This window comes from Alligator sinensis, unplaced genomic scaffold, assembly GCF_000455745.1.
Source record: "Alligator sinensis unplaced genomic scaffold, ASM45574v1 scaffold1373_1, whole genome shotgun sequence".
NCBI classification, from domain to species: domain Eukaryota; kingdom Metazoa; phylum Chordata; order Crocodylia; family Alligatoridae; genus Alligator; species Alligator sinensis.
Genome location: NW_005842808.1, coordinates 137,342 through 152,385, shown reverse-complemented (window position 1 = coordinate 152,385; position 15,044 = coordinate 137,342). Strand labels below are relative to the sequence as shown.

The 15,044-nt window shown below is 46.3% G+C and overlaps 2 protein-coding genes across 2 annotated transcripts in view; one reads left to right on the top strand and one right to left on the bottom strand.

Moving 5' to 3' along the window:
- Positions 1-486: 486 nt before the first annotated feature.
- Positions 487-5,765, bottom strand: PCNA (proliferating cell nuclear antigen). The gene is made up of 6 exons (XM_006035146.3): positions 5,040-5,765; positions 4,628-4,725; positions 3,078-3,145; positions 2,107-2,301; positions 1,499-1,622; positions 487-1,369 (listed from the first exon to the last, which is right to left on the bottom strand). Exons 1-6 carry the CDS (start codon positions 5,258-5,260, stop codon positions 1,287-1,289), a joined length of 789 nt encoding a protein of 262 aa, XP_006035208.1. The 5' UTR covers positions 5,261-5,765; the 3' UTR covers positions 487-1,286.
- Positions 5,766-5,830: 65 nt separating this feature from the next.
- The window catches only part of CDS2 (CDP-diacylglycerol synthase 2), a 28,533-nt gene continuing 19,319 nt past the window's right edge, over positions 5,831-15,044 (top strand). The window contains exon 1 of the mRNA XM_006035145.3: positions 5,831-6,008. Coding sequence (XP_006035207.1) covers positions 5,964-6,008 — 45 coding nt within the window. The 5' untranslated portion in view covers positions 5,831-5,963. The remainder of the gene's footprint in view (positions 6,009-15,044) is intronic.

Sequence of the window (15,044 nt, the reverse complement as noted above, 5' to 3'; positions counted from 1 at the left end):
GGTGGGGGGGGGGGGGGGGGTCCCACTGATGCCTACAGTGAACCTTAGACACTGTAAATTACTGTAACTTTTACCTGAAAAGGTCAAAGATGTCATCTAACAATCCTGGAAATTGTTGTCTTGTTGTGAAGAGAGATACAAGGCTATCCATCTAGACCCTTGCATACACTATGTGTATGCCTAGTTAGGGAACATCAACTGATGGAGCCAGTAATGGTATGGGTATGAACCTGCACCAGATTACGTGTTAGGTCTACAGAGATAGTTACACCGGTAACTCCAAAACTATTGTCGTATCTAGTTCATAAGAGGAAAAAAAAAACCAAAAAAAATAAACCAGGTCTGACAGACATGTACACATTGTCCTTGCACTTGGATCTCCCTGCTGTTTCTAGCTGAATCACTCTTATTTACTTGCAGTCCTGACCAACTGAAACAATTTGATTAAAGGAATATTGAGTCTATCCTTTATTTACCACCTACAGCCACCAACTTCCAAATATAGCAAGGAGTATTCCTCCACTCCTTCAAATATTATCGATCTTGTCAAATTCAATATTGCCTACATGGCTTGCAATTTAGTTAACAGGTATTATGATCATCATAGTAACAGTTGTACCAAGAACTCTTTATTTTATTACAGACCCAGCTGATATCCCTTTAGAAATCTACTACTTAATGCATCTCACTTATTTTGACAATATTTTGAGACCCTGTGGAGTTGGTCCATAATTAAAACAGGATAAAATAGCTGAATAATGCGCTTTATTGCCAGTTTTATATTAAAGACATCATGCTCCAAAATTGAAAAAAAAAAAAAAAAAAAAAAAGAGGGGGGGAGGGGGAGGTATTGAAGAGGCTGCATGGAGTTCTCTAGACTACTCAAGGCAACAGTAACCCCTGAACTGCAGTTCCACAGGTAAAGCCATAGGAAGATTACTGCAATTTTAATATTGCACCCTTTTTGCTGCTAGCAGTGTCAAAAAGGGAATTAAAAAAAAAAAAAAGCTTTGGACCTAAAAAACAGCATCTAAAAAATAAATTTTGTAAATACTTCTCATAGCAGATGCAGACAATCTAGAATAGTGAAGTTTTTGTTTAACAAAAATAGATTGGAAAAAATATTTACAGAGAATTATCTACAAACATGCCTAACTGTGCTTATCTGATGCTCCATGCACTGAAACTGCTAGCAAACTGAATGGACATGTTTTCCCCCCCACTTTCAGAAAGGGAGTTTCCTTCCTCAAAGGGCTTTCAGTGGAACTTCCTCAGTCTGAGATCATTTAAGAGCCTTCTTGTTGATCCTCAATCTTTGGAGCCAGGTAGTATTTTAAGTGTCCCATATCAGCAATCTTGTACTCCACAACTGAGGAAAAGGGAAGAAAGACACCACAGGTAAGTCAGTTAACTTGTAGCACCCACAAAAATTTAGTTTATACGAGGGTCAAGATTTTGGAATTCAACTAAAAAAGTAGCGACAGCTGCCTCCTCTTACCAAGGGGAACATCTGCAGACATGCTGAGCGTTACTGTAGGCGACAAAGGAGTTGCTTTGGTAAAGAAGTTCAAGTACCTCAAAGCAAAAGTCAGCTGGACTGCCTCATTCATCTCTATTGTAACCTAACAAAGATGTTTAAAAACAAACAAAAAAGTTAAAACAAGTAGTGCACCTCTTGGGCAATCAAAGTTATTGGCTCTTAGCAGCATTTCTGCCCTCTTACCCGTTGGGATGGAGAAATTGTTGTGTGTTCCAGCTTTAAGCACAGCCTGGTACTAGCACAGCTTCAGCTGAACCAACTGTTCAACCCTAAGCTCTGCATTTGCATAAATCAAGGATATTAGTTTTGCTGTAGACCAGCAACTTTTTCCTACCTCTACTCTTTCAAACCCCCTTTAGATCAGGGTTCTGGAGTAAAGATATAGGAAATGCTCCATTTATATTTGCTGTAATCATTTTAGCCACCTTAGTTCTCTAAACCCAGAGAGACTCAATATATCTTTTATTATTCTACTTGTAACTTGTCAAGTGTAGCAGCAACAGATGTCATTTTTTTGTTTTTTTTGTTTTTTTAAAAGAGACCTCTTAAAGGAAATCTCAACTTACAGCTTCTTCTTCTTTATCAACATTACTGGTCTGGGACAGTTTGATGTTTCCACTTCCTAGCTCTCCGTTAGCTGAAAATTTGACACCATCTTTTGCACATGAGATAACAACTGCATCTCCAATATGGCTTAGATCTCTGCAGATGCGTGCAAATTCAGCTGAAGGCATTTTCACAACACAACTGTATTCTTGTTCCTGTAAGGAAGAAAAGAAAAAACAAAAACAAAATACCTGGTCTCAGATCATAGGTCCTCAAGGCTGAACTAAATAAGGCATGTTACAGCTTAAAAAAAATTTACAGTAGAAGATTTCTACTCCTTATGAAAAAGGAGAACAGCATCTCAAGGGCTGTAGTCCTCATGTCTAGGACAAATTCACTTGTCTTATTTGAGGAAAAAGATAAGCCTGTTACTTAAGCTGGTAAAAAAAGACGACTTATTTAAGTATCTTCTATACCTTTAACCTAATATGCTTACATAAACATCCTTTGAAAATACCTTAAGTCTGTGTTTATAAAAGAATAGATTGCTGAACTGCATTATGGCAAATCTGGATACCAAACTTTACTCAAGTACTTCCAGAAAGCACTGGGGAGCCTACTCCCTTTTGAACCAGCTCAAAACTATGAATATCACTTGTGAGCTTTACCTTCAGTGGGCATAGCCAACAGGGGGTCACTTAGTGCACCTCTCTTTGTAAGAGGAAGTGCTTAAAAAGGTAGGTGACAAAACGCACGGTCCTCCTGATCATGCATTTGAGAGCTGAAGAGCCAAGTCAACCACTATCCACAGTGATCGCCACTTCAAACTCTAGGCTTTTCCTAATGCTTCCCATGGGCCATCTTAAAACTATCCCACTGAGGTGGGGAACTGGGAACACAGAATATTTTAGAAGCCTTCAACATTAACATTTTACTCTCACTTATGAGTATTAGCAATTAATTTTAGCTCAGACAAAACAAAATGGCTTACTGGGATGCCAAGCTGTTCCACATCCAAATCCATTAGTTTCATCTCATAATCAGAGACCTTTTCTTGATCTAGGAGAAAAACATCAAAATACATGTGTGTGTTTGGTGAAGCAAAGTTAAGCCTGTGTTTTGCAGTTAGATCCTCTTAAACTTTTACACAGAAAAGAAAAAAAAAAGTGATATTCATAGATTGTAAGGCTGGAAGGGACCTTGGAAGATCATCAGGTCCAGCCCCATGCACCAAGCAGGAAAGATAACCGAGGGTCAGGTGACCCCAGCAAGGTGACTGTCTAATCCCCTCTTGAAGATTTCCAGGGTAGGCAATTGCACCATCTCTGGAAGGAGCTTATTCCAGTCTGGACACCCCCAACTGAAGTTTTTCCTAATGTTGAGCCTGAATCAATCTTCCAGGAGTTTGTGCCCATGACTCCTAGTTTTCCCCTTGGGTGCCCTATCGAACAGCTATGAGCATGCCACCCCACCCCAAGTCACAGGACACAAGACATTTCTTGGTGCAACTATACAAGTATCCATAAAAGCTTCTGGTCATTTAGATGATCATCATCATCTACTGTACTCAGCTAAAAAGTATACACACCACACAAAGCTTTTGAACTAGGTACTACCATAATCCAGATGAGTGGTTCTCACACCACCCCTCATTAGACTAATGGAGAAGGGCCTTGACTTTGGATGCCACTTTAATTTTGTACAATTTCAAAGACTCATCTGTATACTACAGTGCTCAGCTGCTTTCAGGAGAACCAATCAGTGAAGATGGAGAGGAACCAGCCAGACAGAGACAAGCCTGAGCCTCCAATTATCTAATTATATCTGCATACCTCCAAAATATCTGGCAGCACTTCAACCCACTGTGGGACCCTGGTTGTGAGACTCAATGATTCAAGTGTTCACTTCCAGCCTCATCTGCCAATTAACTTAATAAGAGGCACTCATTTTAGTCTTCAAGTAGTGCTGCAAGTTCAAACTGACACTTTTTTTTTTTTTTTTTTGAGGGGTGTTTTTTATTTTTATGCGCATGTGAGCTTTTGATTTAAGTGTTTCCTACCTTTGCTGAGGCAAGGATTTCATAGGGTGATCTCTTTGATTAGATAAAGAGCACAGGATAGAGCTAGACAAATTTTTGGAAGCAAGACATTTATCAGGCCTCCTGCATCCCAGCTGTACAGTTGGCCCAAGAGAAGAGATGACCCTACAAAATCCCTGCCTATCACCTCATTCTCAGACCCCTGCAGTTCCAACATGGCTTGAGGCACCATACCTGTGAGGACTCATCTGACTTCTTTGCTGCTCATGTGACCAGACTCTGGAATTGATTCCCAGCAGGGGTGGTGCAGACACTTAACCTAGAGATCTTCACAAAAGTTTAGGGCTGGAAGGGACCTTGTGAGAACACTGGGATAAAGGAGACTGGATGCACACCCTGCAGGGGTTGTTTGAACCCAGTAGTGTTTCCTGCCCAGGGGCTGGACCCAATGATCTCATGAGGTCTCTTCCAGTCCCAAACTTCTGTGAAGTACAGGTACTTACTTGGGGCCTCGAACACCAGGGCCAGGGTGTCTGCATTGTCTTCTGCCCGCAGCGTGATGATGTCTTCGTTGCCAGCACACTTCAGAATTTTGGACATGCTGCAGCAAGGGCTAGACTAGTTAGACCAGCCCAAGCAAGGCATCCTGACCCACCACATCCACTCTTCCTCCCCCCCAAGCCTTGCAAGCTGCTTCCAGGCCAGAGGAGCAATGCATTGCAGGGGCCACATCCACCCTTCCCCTTCCCACCAGGCAGAGCTGCCGAAGCTCCTCCCCCCCGCGGGGGTTCTTCCCCGCCACTGCGCGCGGGAAAACCCTGAGCGCGGGGCGCCGGCGTGACGTCACCGCGCAGGCGCGCGGCACAAACGGGGCAAGAGTCGCGCTCCAAGCCCCCACAACCGCCCCCGTGGCACCTGGTCAGGTTGACGCCCATAGCGATGTTACGGTCGCAGCGGTAGGTGTCGAAGCCCTCGGAGCGCAGCGTGAGCTGCACCAGTGAGACGTGCGAGGAGTCCATGCTCTGCAGGCTGATGCCGCCCGAGCCCAGGTCCCAGCAGGCCTCAGTGATGAGGTCCTTAAGCGCCTCCAGCACGCGCTTCAACACCGAGCCCTGCACCAGCCGCGCCTCAAACATGGTGAAGAGAAAGAGATGCTAGACTGCTGCTTCTCGCGGCGCGCCAACGGCTCTTTTTATAGCGCCTCTGACCTCACGTCCGGGTCCCGCCTCCCCGGCTTCTCCGCCAATCGCAGCAACCTGAAGCCCCGCCTCCTTGCCGCCAATCTACTGATCCGTGCCCACCCGCGGGATCGTGCGCGAAAAATGAAAGCTCCTCCTTCCGGCCAATCAGAGCCTGGGAGTCACCGGTAGTTCCGCCTATTTGGGATTCTGGACAGAATCCCGCCCACGTGCTCTGCAACCGCCAATCCCCACGCAGGTGACAAGCAGCGCGTTTCCTCCCACCAATCCAGGCCGGCCTTACAACCCGCGTTGTTTCACAAGGCTGCGAGGGCTGGCTGCTCGGCCCTGTCCCTTGGATGCTCCCAAGGCAAGAGTGCCATGCCGTGCCCAGGGGCTGCTGCAGGGAGCTTCACGGCGTGCGGGGGTCGGCTCATGTACAACCGCCATCGGCGTACACCTATCATGGCGGCCACCACAGGTCGGGGAGGAGGAGGAAGAGAAGAGTTCCTACATCCGGGTCAGGAGGGGCAGGGCGGGGCGAGTGGCCTCGCCCCCTTCCCGGCTCGCGCTGCTCCCATTGGCTGCGGCGGCGCTAGGCGGATGGAACGCTGGGGCCTGGGCGCACGCGCTGCTGCTGAGGTTCTCAGCGGGGCTCAGCATGAGCGAGCTGCGGCAGCGCCTGGGCCGGGAGCCCGACGACAAGGTACCGGGGAGGGGCCTGGCGCCCCCCGCCTGCCCGCAGGTGTAGCGAGGGCTGCTCGGGCCGACCCTGCGGAGCGCGGGGGTTGCAGCGGGGCGGGGCAGCAGTGCAGTGCATCTGGGTTTGCATGTCGGCACAGCTGGGGTGGGTGGGGCGTGGGAGGCACAGCCTCGGTGCATCGTTGCCTGAGCTGGGCCATGTAAGCGTTTGCTCCCCGGGCATAGCTCCCAGAGCCCAGAGGGATCTGCTGCCAGGGCACCACTAGTAATGTGCCAAACGTGCAAACGTGTCAGCTGCACCCCAGGGGCCAGCTGGCTAGGGAGAGCTTGCATGTTGACTTCTGTATGCATAAATGCTGGTAGCATCACACCCTTAATTTCCAAGACCAAGATGAAGATGTTTTAGGGAACCAGGCTGTAGCCAAATTCATCTCTCCTCAACTCATTAATTCCTGTGAAGTAAAACACTAACTGTTTAGCAAGGCATTTCCACTCTCTTTGGCTGCAAGGCGCCACGTCTAAGAGCGGGTACTGAGTTGCCGTGGGATTGGCCCAGCCTGGTGCTTCTGGAGTCTTATGGGACTTGAGGCCTAAAGCATTGTTAAGATGGGGTGAGAGAGCTGTTCTTTCACTGTACGCTATTACTGTATGTGCTCCTGCCAAAGCCCAATCCAGATGCTTGGAGAAATAGAGCTAAAAGGTTGGCTGTCCTTCACGAAGTCATTTGCACTCTCGCCCTCTTAAAGGGTGCCCCTTGGAAGATGTGAGCAACTAAAAGCATGGACTTTCAAGGTAAAAGTCCTATTTTGAAAAAGTCTTTGGGGTTCTTTGCCATTCACAACCCAATGGGCCTCAGGAATCAAGCTGAGGGGGAAATTGTAATTACTCTTGGCTGTTTCATGCTCTTACCTTGGCCTTGTCAGCTACCATTTGGCTTGCATTTATGTTAGAACAAAGTTCTGGTTCTAATTCCAAGACAGCAGTGGAGTGCTTCAACCACTTCACCTTGAAAAGGTGAAAAGCTTTCTGTGTCAAGTAAACATCAAGTGATCACTTGAAATTCTTTTGTTTTTTTCTCAGCCGAAATCTTTGTATTTAAAATTACTTAAAACATCCTTTTTTAGCAGCTAGCGCAAACTGTAAAATAAAGCATCATCCTTGGGTCTAATTACTTTCTTGGTTGCTATACAATTATAGAGCTGGAAGAAATGACTCTAGAAAATGGGATTGCTGGAAGCTTAACTTTTGATGAAGATGTAAAATGCCTGACTGCCTGGTAACTTGTAAAGCGTTACGGTGTTTAAATTTACCGACTTGGTTTAGCTTTGCTTTTCTATATTAAACAAGAGTGGATGAAACTATCACCCTCTCGATAATTGACTGTTTGCACTGCATTTTTGCACTGTAGCAAGGTGACTTAACTCTTCCTGTGCCTGAAGGAGGGTGTTTGTACCTGAAAGCTTGCAAAGAACAATTTTTCCAACTATAGTCTAATAAAAGATATTGCATTTACCCAAAGAACCTTGTCTGCCTATGTCCTTAGACCAATACAGCTACAACTAATAGCCCTGTTGTATCCTGGTACTTTTGTGGGAGTTGGAATGCTTCCTTGGGAGCACTGGTATTGCTCAACTGGTATGCATACTCTCAGCAAGCAGAGTTGTCTTAGCTGTGTGGGACTCAGAAGGCCAAAGGGCTGTTTCTTAAAGTCTGATCTCATCAGACCCAAACCCCTGATCTCATCAGATGCATTTTTACATACAACAGGATTCCTCTAGTTAGCATTTAAGTAATGCATCCAAAATGCTCTCCATACAAGTTGGGGTTAACTGAATATCCTAAAATAATTTGGGCAAACACAATGCACAGGGCCAAGAATTACATCAGCCCCACTGCCCTCAAACAAAATGTTGAAGCAAACCCCTCTCCTTCATATTCCATCGCTGACCTGCTGCTACTGACTGAATTTTGTATTCAACAGAACATGGTATAGAATAGGCAGCAAATAACATCCTGAAGGCTGAAGTTGGAGTGGAATGTAACTGTCTGAACTGCTGAGTTGGCCAGTCTCTCTCCTAATAATAATGTATTCCTTAAAACCGCACAGGGTCGGGGTCCAGGATTAGGAACTCTTGGAGGCTAGCATTGTGTTGTCTTCTGGTGTCTGCAAAGTGTCTATAGCATACTGTGGGCATACCATCAATATACAAGACAGCAACTCAGTGAAACCTGTGCTGATACCTTAAGCCACTAGCAGGAAGTCATCTTGAATTCTGTGTCCCCTGTTCAGACATCCTTGTGAGTCTTCCTTTACTTACTTTGTCCCCCAGCCATAGCATAGCCAATAATATTAAGTCTAGTACAGTATGCCTGTTATATTTCACAGCAGGGGAGGCTGCTTTCATAAGGACATTGAATTTGTAAAGAGAAACCAAAAAGAATGCACTTGGTTTCATTTTTTTAAATAAATTGTTCTGTTAGTTTTAAAAATAAAACTGGAAAATTCTTAATCTGGCTTTTCTGCCTTAGTTTTCATTTAGCTCATCTTTGACAATGGAAACAGGAAGGTTTGTTTCATTTTGTGGTGCTTCTTTTGCTAAGGCAGTGCACTAGCTGTGCTGTTGCCCTTTACAGTGCTCATGGGGTTGTATAAATGCAAAACCACATGAATGTTACTGAAATGAAAACCTCCCCTTAAGGTAGCTTGCAAAAGAAGTTCTGACTGTAAAAGGTCAGCATTATTTTACTCTTCCCTTCAGATCACAATTTAACATTTGATTAGGGAAGCTTGAACTGTGACTCTGCTACCCTTGGAATAAATAGGATTTGAGTGATCCTAGCTGTCTCTTTCTAGCAAATAATTCACTTGAAATTAGCTAAATAGATAGCATTACATGAGCAACCAAGTATTTAGTTTCCTGCTGTTATAGAAGAGTTCAAGATTCTCATTTCCTATTTTATAGAGTTATTGTTTTACTCTGTAAAATTCAATCTGTCTTCTCTATTTGAGAAACCTTAAAAAAAAATAAAAAATTGAAGTCATGCTCCTGAGTTGCAAACATCCTGTTGAATCGTGTTTTCATCTCCAGTTTTGAAAACGAATAAGGGCATAAAGAGGGACTGTTAAGGATGCACTTACTATGGGGTTTCAAACTGTTGTTTCTAAAACTGAAATTGTACTGTTTACACTGAGCTCAGCTTTGGCACAGGAAGGGTTTGATTTAGTTTTGGATCCTCCACTGCTACCAACTCTTTGTTGGGCATGGGACCCGGAGTTTTTTCAAGGGCTGGTAGTTCACTCAGCTAGTAGCTATAGGAAGGGGGGAAAGAGGGATCCGTGGCATCAAGAGGCAGAATCTTCTGGGCTTTGTGTCCCAGTGTTGCATTATCAACTTGCAGCTTGTCACAAATATTCTACATTTTTGGTGGAAAGTGACCCACCTAATCATGAGGGGAACTGCTGAAGCAAATGAAAACGGGATATTTAGCATGTGTGCTGCATGAAAGTTGGGTATACCAGTTATGCAGGTAGAGCTTTCCACTGAGATGTGCAGCCCTTTTACTTACCAGCCACTAACTTACTGACCCTGATTGCTAAAAGGAACAAGCTTAAATATAAAAGAAAGGATAGAGAGACCTGGGAGTCAGGATCCCAGGGGTTTTCTTGTTAAATTAAGAATGGGAACAGCTTCTAGCGTGTTATGAATGGACTTAGTGGTAAGGATGCTTGCATTCTAGTTCCAGCTGTGCTGTAGATACAGTTAGACAAAAGGCCACAGAGCAAGTCTGATTGCCAAACTTAAGTTCCTTGTGCCTGGTTTCTATCTGGATATAGGCTATGACACTCACCTACTTTAGGGATTTTGTGGTGTTTATCTACTGCACACAAAGGGCTTTGAGAGCTTCAAGTTATATCAAGTCTGGTACTATAGTATAAAAGCAAAGAGATGTGATTTATTTTGTTATGTATAGCAGAACCCAGAGCTCCCTCCATGTCTGACTTGCACCCATTCTCCAGCTGTACAGAGAGGCAGAGCGGAGGAGCTGAGACTTGCTGTGTGGTTAAGGAAGGAAAAAAACTGACCAACCAGGTCATCTTAAATGTTTGGGTAACTCGGAACCCTCATAGAGTGTCCTCTCCCTGTGCCTGAAGAAGGGTGTTTGTGCCCAAAAGCTTGCAAAGAACAATTTTTCCAACTATTTAGTTGGTCTGATAAAAGATATCACATTTACCCAAAGAACCCTGTCTGCCTCAATCACAACAGGCTTAAGTCTCTAGATGATGGCTGTGGTTGTCTCAAGAGGCTCTGATGATTCAATGTAAGTATACCACAGAAATGATGTTTATTCTAGTTCTGAGCCATGAAGGTGAGAATGCTGGGGGTACCTGATGATTTATGGATATTTGGAAATTGGATATTCCAGTGGTAGCCACTCTTGCTGCTGGTCTGACATGCTGATCCACTGCTACTCAATCCCCCTGCCTACTTACTTGTACTGATGATGCTCAAGTGGTTTTTATCACTAGTGAAATCTGGCATCTGTTAGGGCTCACAGAGCAATCAGACCCTTTGGGTAACTGCAAAAAGCTGGTTTCTTTGCTTCATGCTCTCTCTGTCTGTGTGGAATGCATGGCAATGGGATCAGCATCTGCTAAGGCTAAGCCATGTATGGAGAAACTCTTCATAACAAAGACCCTGAGCTAGGATTGGCACAGCAGGAGCTGAAGTGCTGAACTGTTTGTTTTTTCTGCTGATGGGTGGATATGGGGAAAAGGCACCCCGGTTTGTTCAGGGCCTTGATGGGGATGTCACCTGCACTGCTGTCACTTAAACCATTTGCTTTAGTTGGTTTGGAGGTTTTCTTTTTGCAACACCAGGGAAGTGGCTCTTCTTTAGGCAGATGGCTGACCTGTTTTGTTGAGATGGTGTTACTCTGACAGCTCGGTGGTCTGGTTTCTGTGCTCAGGGATTACATTCAGTTACTGTGGCTAACTGAGCTATTACATCCCACTGTGACGGAGAGGACTTGGGGTGTTCCTTCCACTGTCACCTTACACTGAATGTGCCTGGTCCTTTGAACTCCACTGAGATGTGTGTCCCAAGCCCTCTGCAGGGGAAGGCCATTTTTGGATGCTTTTTAGGTGCATGTTCTATTTCCGAAGCATACAGTTAGGGTGAGACCGTTGGGATGAAGCAAAGAGAGAGGACAGATGTTCAGTGCTGGGTTCAAGGTACTTGGCCTTAGTTCAGAAAGCTGTTGAGCCAGCACTGGGAGACTGGAAAAGTGACTGGTGGGAAATCGTGCCAGCCATGGAGTTGGTCCTGTTAATAGATGTGGGAGGGCATGGTGTGAATTTAGCAGAATTCTCAGTGCCCCAGTCAAAGCACAAGATGGTGCTGTTAAAATATCTTCAAAAATACAAGCATCAAAGCTTTTGTTCCCGGCTGGTCAGGGAAACTTAGATTTTCAAGATGTTGGTTTTTATCTTTGTTCAGTGTGTCCAAAGTTTTATAACTGTCAAAGGTCTTCAAGATATCGGGTAGCTCAGAGGTTGTTGTGTATATCTCTGATTAGATAAATCTTCCCTGTGATTTTGGTTGGTTGTTGTTGAGAGAGATTTCATGTTTCAGTTAAAGTATCCTGTATAAATGCCAGTCTTATTTATTTTTTGGTCTCTGCTAAAACAAGAAAATGCTTTAATTCTATAACTCTAATTCCCCACAGGTAGACAGGTCTGTTACCCACCTGCCTATGATGGTGGATCAGACTATTCTACATGGTGTAGCTCATGCATTTGTGTGCGCGCACACACACACAAGTTATCTTTTTGTAGTGCACACATGAATAGAGTGCTGAGAGAGTCCCCTCCACACTGCACACGTGAAATTTCACCCAGGCTTATCCTACAGCTTATGGAAGTACAGAATGTGAAACTTAACTTTTAAAACTTCAAGGCGAGGTGAAGGAAAGTGGCCATCCTAGTGTGGTCAGGAGCAGCGGTGAGAGTGGGTGCATATAAACTGAGTCCTTTTGATGGTAAGAACTGAGACCTGTGTGACAGTGAGTAGGCTGTGTGCTTGGCATCCAAAATATCTATTCAGTGCATGTCTACCGTGGTGTTTGGCAGGAACCTCCCCAGGAACCCTTTCTTGCTTTTCTTATTCCCTGCAGTTAAGGTGAAAACAGAAATCCCCTTGCTCTGGCCCCCATACCTTCAGCATTACTTCGTCCTGGAATCAGAGCTCAACATTTGCCCGCTCGAAGGGAGCCATGAGATTTGTTTAGGGCCCAGACATTTAACAGAGAGTACCGTGAGGGTTGGCCCTTTCCCAGAGTGTGTTGTTTTTTCTAAACTTCAAGCACAAAAGAGCGCAGTGCATGCCAGGGAGGAAGGAAATGCATCCCTGGAAGGAACTTCTGTAAATGCTGCCCGTCTCTCTTCTCCATGTTTATGCAGTGGGCTCTTGCCAGTTGTGTGTCACAGTACCAGTTCCTTATTTATGTCCGCCTTGTTTGTCTGTGTTTAGAAATAGCTCCTTCAGGCTGCTTTGCCTGCTTCTGCAATCCAGAAATTGAGGCAATGAATAAATAAAGGGTACAAATCTGTCCTGTCAACAAACAGCAAACCAGTTGTAGAGCTTAGGGAAGAACCTGCAGTGTAAGTGCCCTGGAGAGCCCCTGCATGCACTGTCTACTGTTCAGCAGAGAGACTGGCTGTCTGCAGACCATCACTGATGCATGCTACAGTTCTTCATTATGAAGGAAGAATAAAGCCCATCTCTGGATAGGAAGAGGTGTAGGGTGTGCTCGTTTAGTTAGTTATAGGTGGCAGGTGTGCAAGGGGGCAGATAGGGAAGGATAGGCTGAGCAATTCTTCCAGCAGTAAAATGACAGTAGAACGCTCTTAACGAGAACTGCATAGAAGCTGCCCTTGCGCTCTGCTTCTGACAGTAACTTTGTCATAGAAGCTAAGGGGTTTGGAAAACAGCTTCGATCAGGTTCAGGTAGGGATTGTTGGTTTTCTGCCTTACCAAATGTCATCCCATTGCTACCTTCAGATAGAAATATAGCCTCACGTTCTCTCCTTTCCCCAAGAAACACAATTGACAATATTTAAGCAAGTCTAGTTTTCTTGCCCATGGACATGGTCAATAAGTGGGTTCCTTGAAGCATTGCAAATTGCCACCTAGCAGTGCAAGCAGCACAGTGCTGTCAGTTGAGAGGTGAAGGAGGAAGATTTGGTGCCTGGCTTTATTGATCAGTTCATCTTTTGAAGCATTATCTCTCTTTGGAGTGTTGCTAGAAAACCCATTGCCTAAGTGCTGCTAACATTAATTTAGATAGCTACTTAGGAGGTTTGTTCTTCGAGGTGTCTTGCAGTCCATGGTGACTGAAACCATGGCAAAGCCAAAAAAAACCCCTTTCCAGTAAAGAATGTTCATAGCAGAGCTACCAAATGTAGCATGTAGAGGTGACCCGAGCAGGGTGCGGGGCCTGGGGCAAATCAGCCCATGTGGGGCCTCCCCCCCCGCTTTGATCCTACGGGCTTCAGATGTGAAGAAGCTGCCGCCACTTAAGGGGGGAGGGGGGGGAGCAAGTGGCTGGACGCGATGTCACCGCTCCGCCTGGCTCTGCACCACCGCTGCTTTGCCCAGCTCCATGGGGCCCAGGGCGGTTGCCCCAATTTGCCCCCCTCTAGGGACGGCCTTGCATGTCAGCATACTAGACCTAGACCAAACTAATGGTACCTGCTCCAACCTAAGAGTTGCTCTTTGGCTTATTATAAGGCTTCTACAGGAGACTCCCAGCCCTAGTACCTTCACTTTTCTGCTTCTCTGGAATCATCTGGGAAGTGGATCGAGCAAGAGGCATGGGGGGGGACAAGCATACCCAGCCCGCATCATGCTGCACTGAGTCACCAGGAGATGCCATACAAATAAATCACCCATGTCAGGTTCTCAAAATGGTCAGTGGCTACAGAGCAACAGACCCATTTCAGTGCACATCTCTGATGGGGTCCCACTGCCTGGTGACCTGTTGTGTTCAGAACAAATCTGTGGGCTTAGGGGTGGGCAATAGCAGTGGGTAGTTTTTGTTTTTTGTTTTTTAATGCTTGGGTCAGTATTCAAAATGCCTGTGTCTGCTATGTTAGCTGTAGCTGCTTTCTCTCTCTGTCTCTCTCTGTTCATTGGCACGGCCTAATTCCTGCATGCTCACTCAACTGGGATATGTGGGGAAATAGTTTGTGTCAACAAAATTCAGCCTTGTTGGTTTTGGAAGGACTAATTTGGCAGGCTTCATTAGGTGTCTGGGCAGTGGGGATGCTTGTACCTATATTACCTGTAGCATTGCCTGGTCGTGGCGGGGGCTGAAAGTAGGGAAGCAGTTGGGGCTACATGGAATACATCCTATTGTTTCTTGAGCATACTGTGCTTGTGAGAGGAAAGCATCTGAAATCTGACTCCCCAGTTCACTTAAGACTCATCATTATCTAGCCCAGGCTCATCCAGCATACGGCTCACGGGCTGCCATGCGGCCCGCCAAGCCATTTTATCTGGCCAGCGGCAGCAGCAGCGAAGGTGAGGCGGGCAGGGAGCACGGCACGGCAAGGCGGGCAGGAAGTGCAGAGGGAGTGTGAAGCCGTGGCAGCGGGGCGGGCAGAAAGCGTGGAGGGAGCACGGCGAGGCAGGCAGGGCCGGCCCACGGGCCCCAGCCGGCAGTGAGGGGAGGGGAGCTGCTTACTCCCGCGGGGCTCGGGGGGAGCGATCCCGCGCGGGAGGCCAAGCAGCAGCCGCTGGCAGTGCTGGCCCGTACCTGCCTCCTCCCCCACCACCTTCAAGCCAGCCCGGCTGCCCTGCCCTGCCCCACAGCAAGGCGGCGCCTACTCCCCTGGCCAGTCTCCCCCCGGGCACTGTGGCTCTCTGGGCCTGGTCGGCTGCACGCAAGGCCCCAAGGGGACCGCTTCTCACGTGCTGCTGGGGACAGGAGGAGCCCGGCTGGGTCTGCACCGGCCAGCAGAAGCGGCGGCAGAGCTGTG

Bases quoted from the DNA above. Each gene is read 5' to 3' on its own strand.
- PCNA (XM_006035146.3), bottom strand. From the start codon at position 5,260: ATGTTTGAGGCGCGGCTGGTGCAGGGCTCGGTGTTGAAGCGCGTGCTG. The intron at 2,302-3,077 runs GTAAGCCATTTT...TCTTCCTTACAG, and splicing joins TGGAACAGCTTGGCATCCCA to GAACAAGAATACAGTTGTGT. The intron at 1,623-2,106 runs GTAAGTTGAGAT...CATCTTTGTTAG, and splicing joins TTGATAAAGAAGAAGAAGCT to GTTACAATAGAGATGAATGA.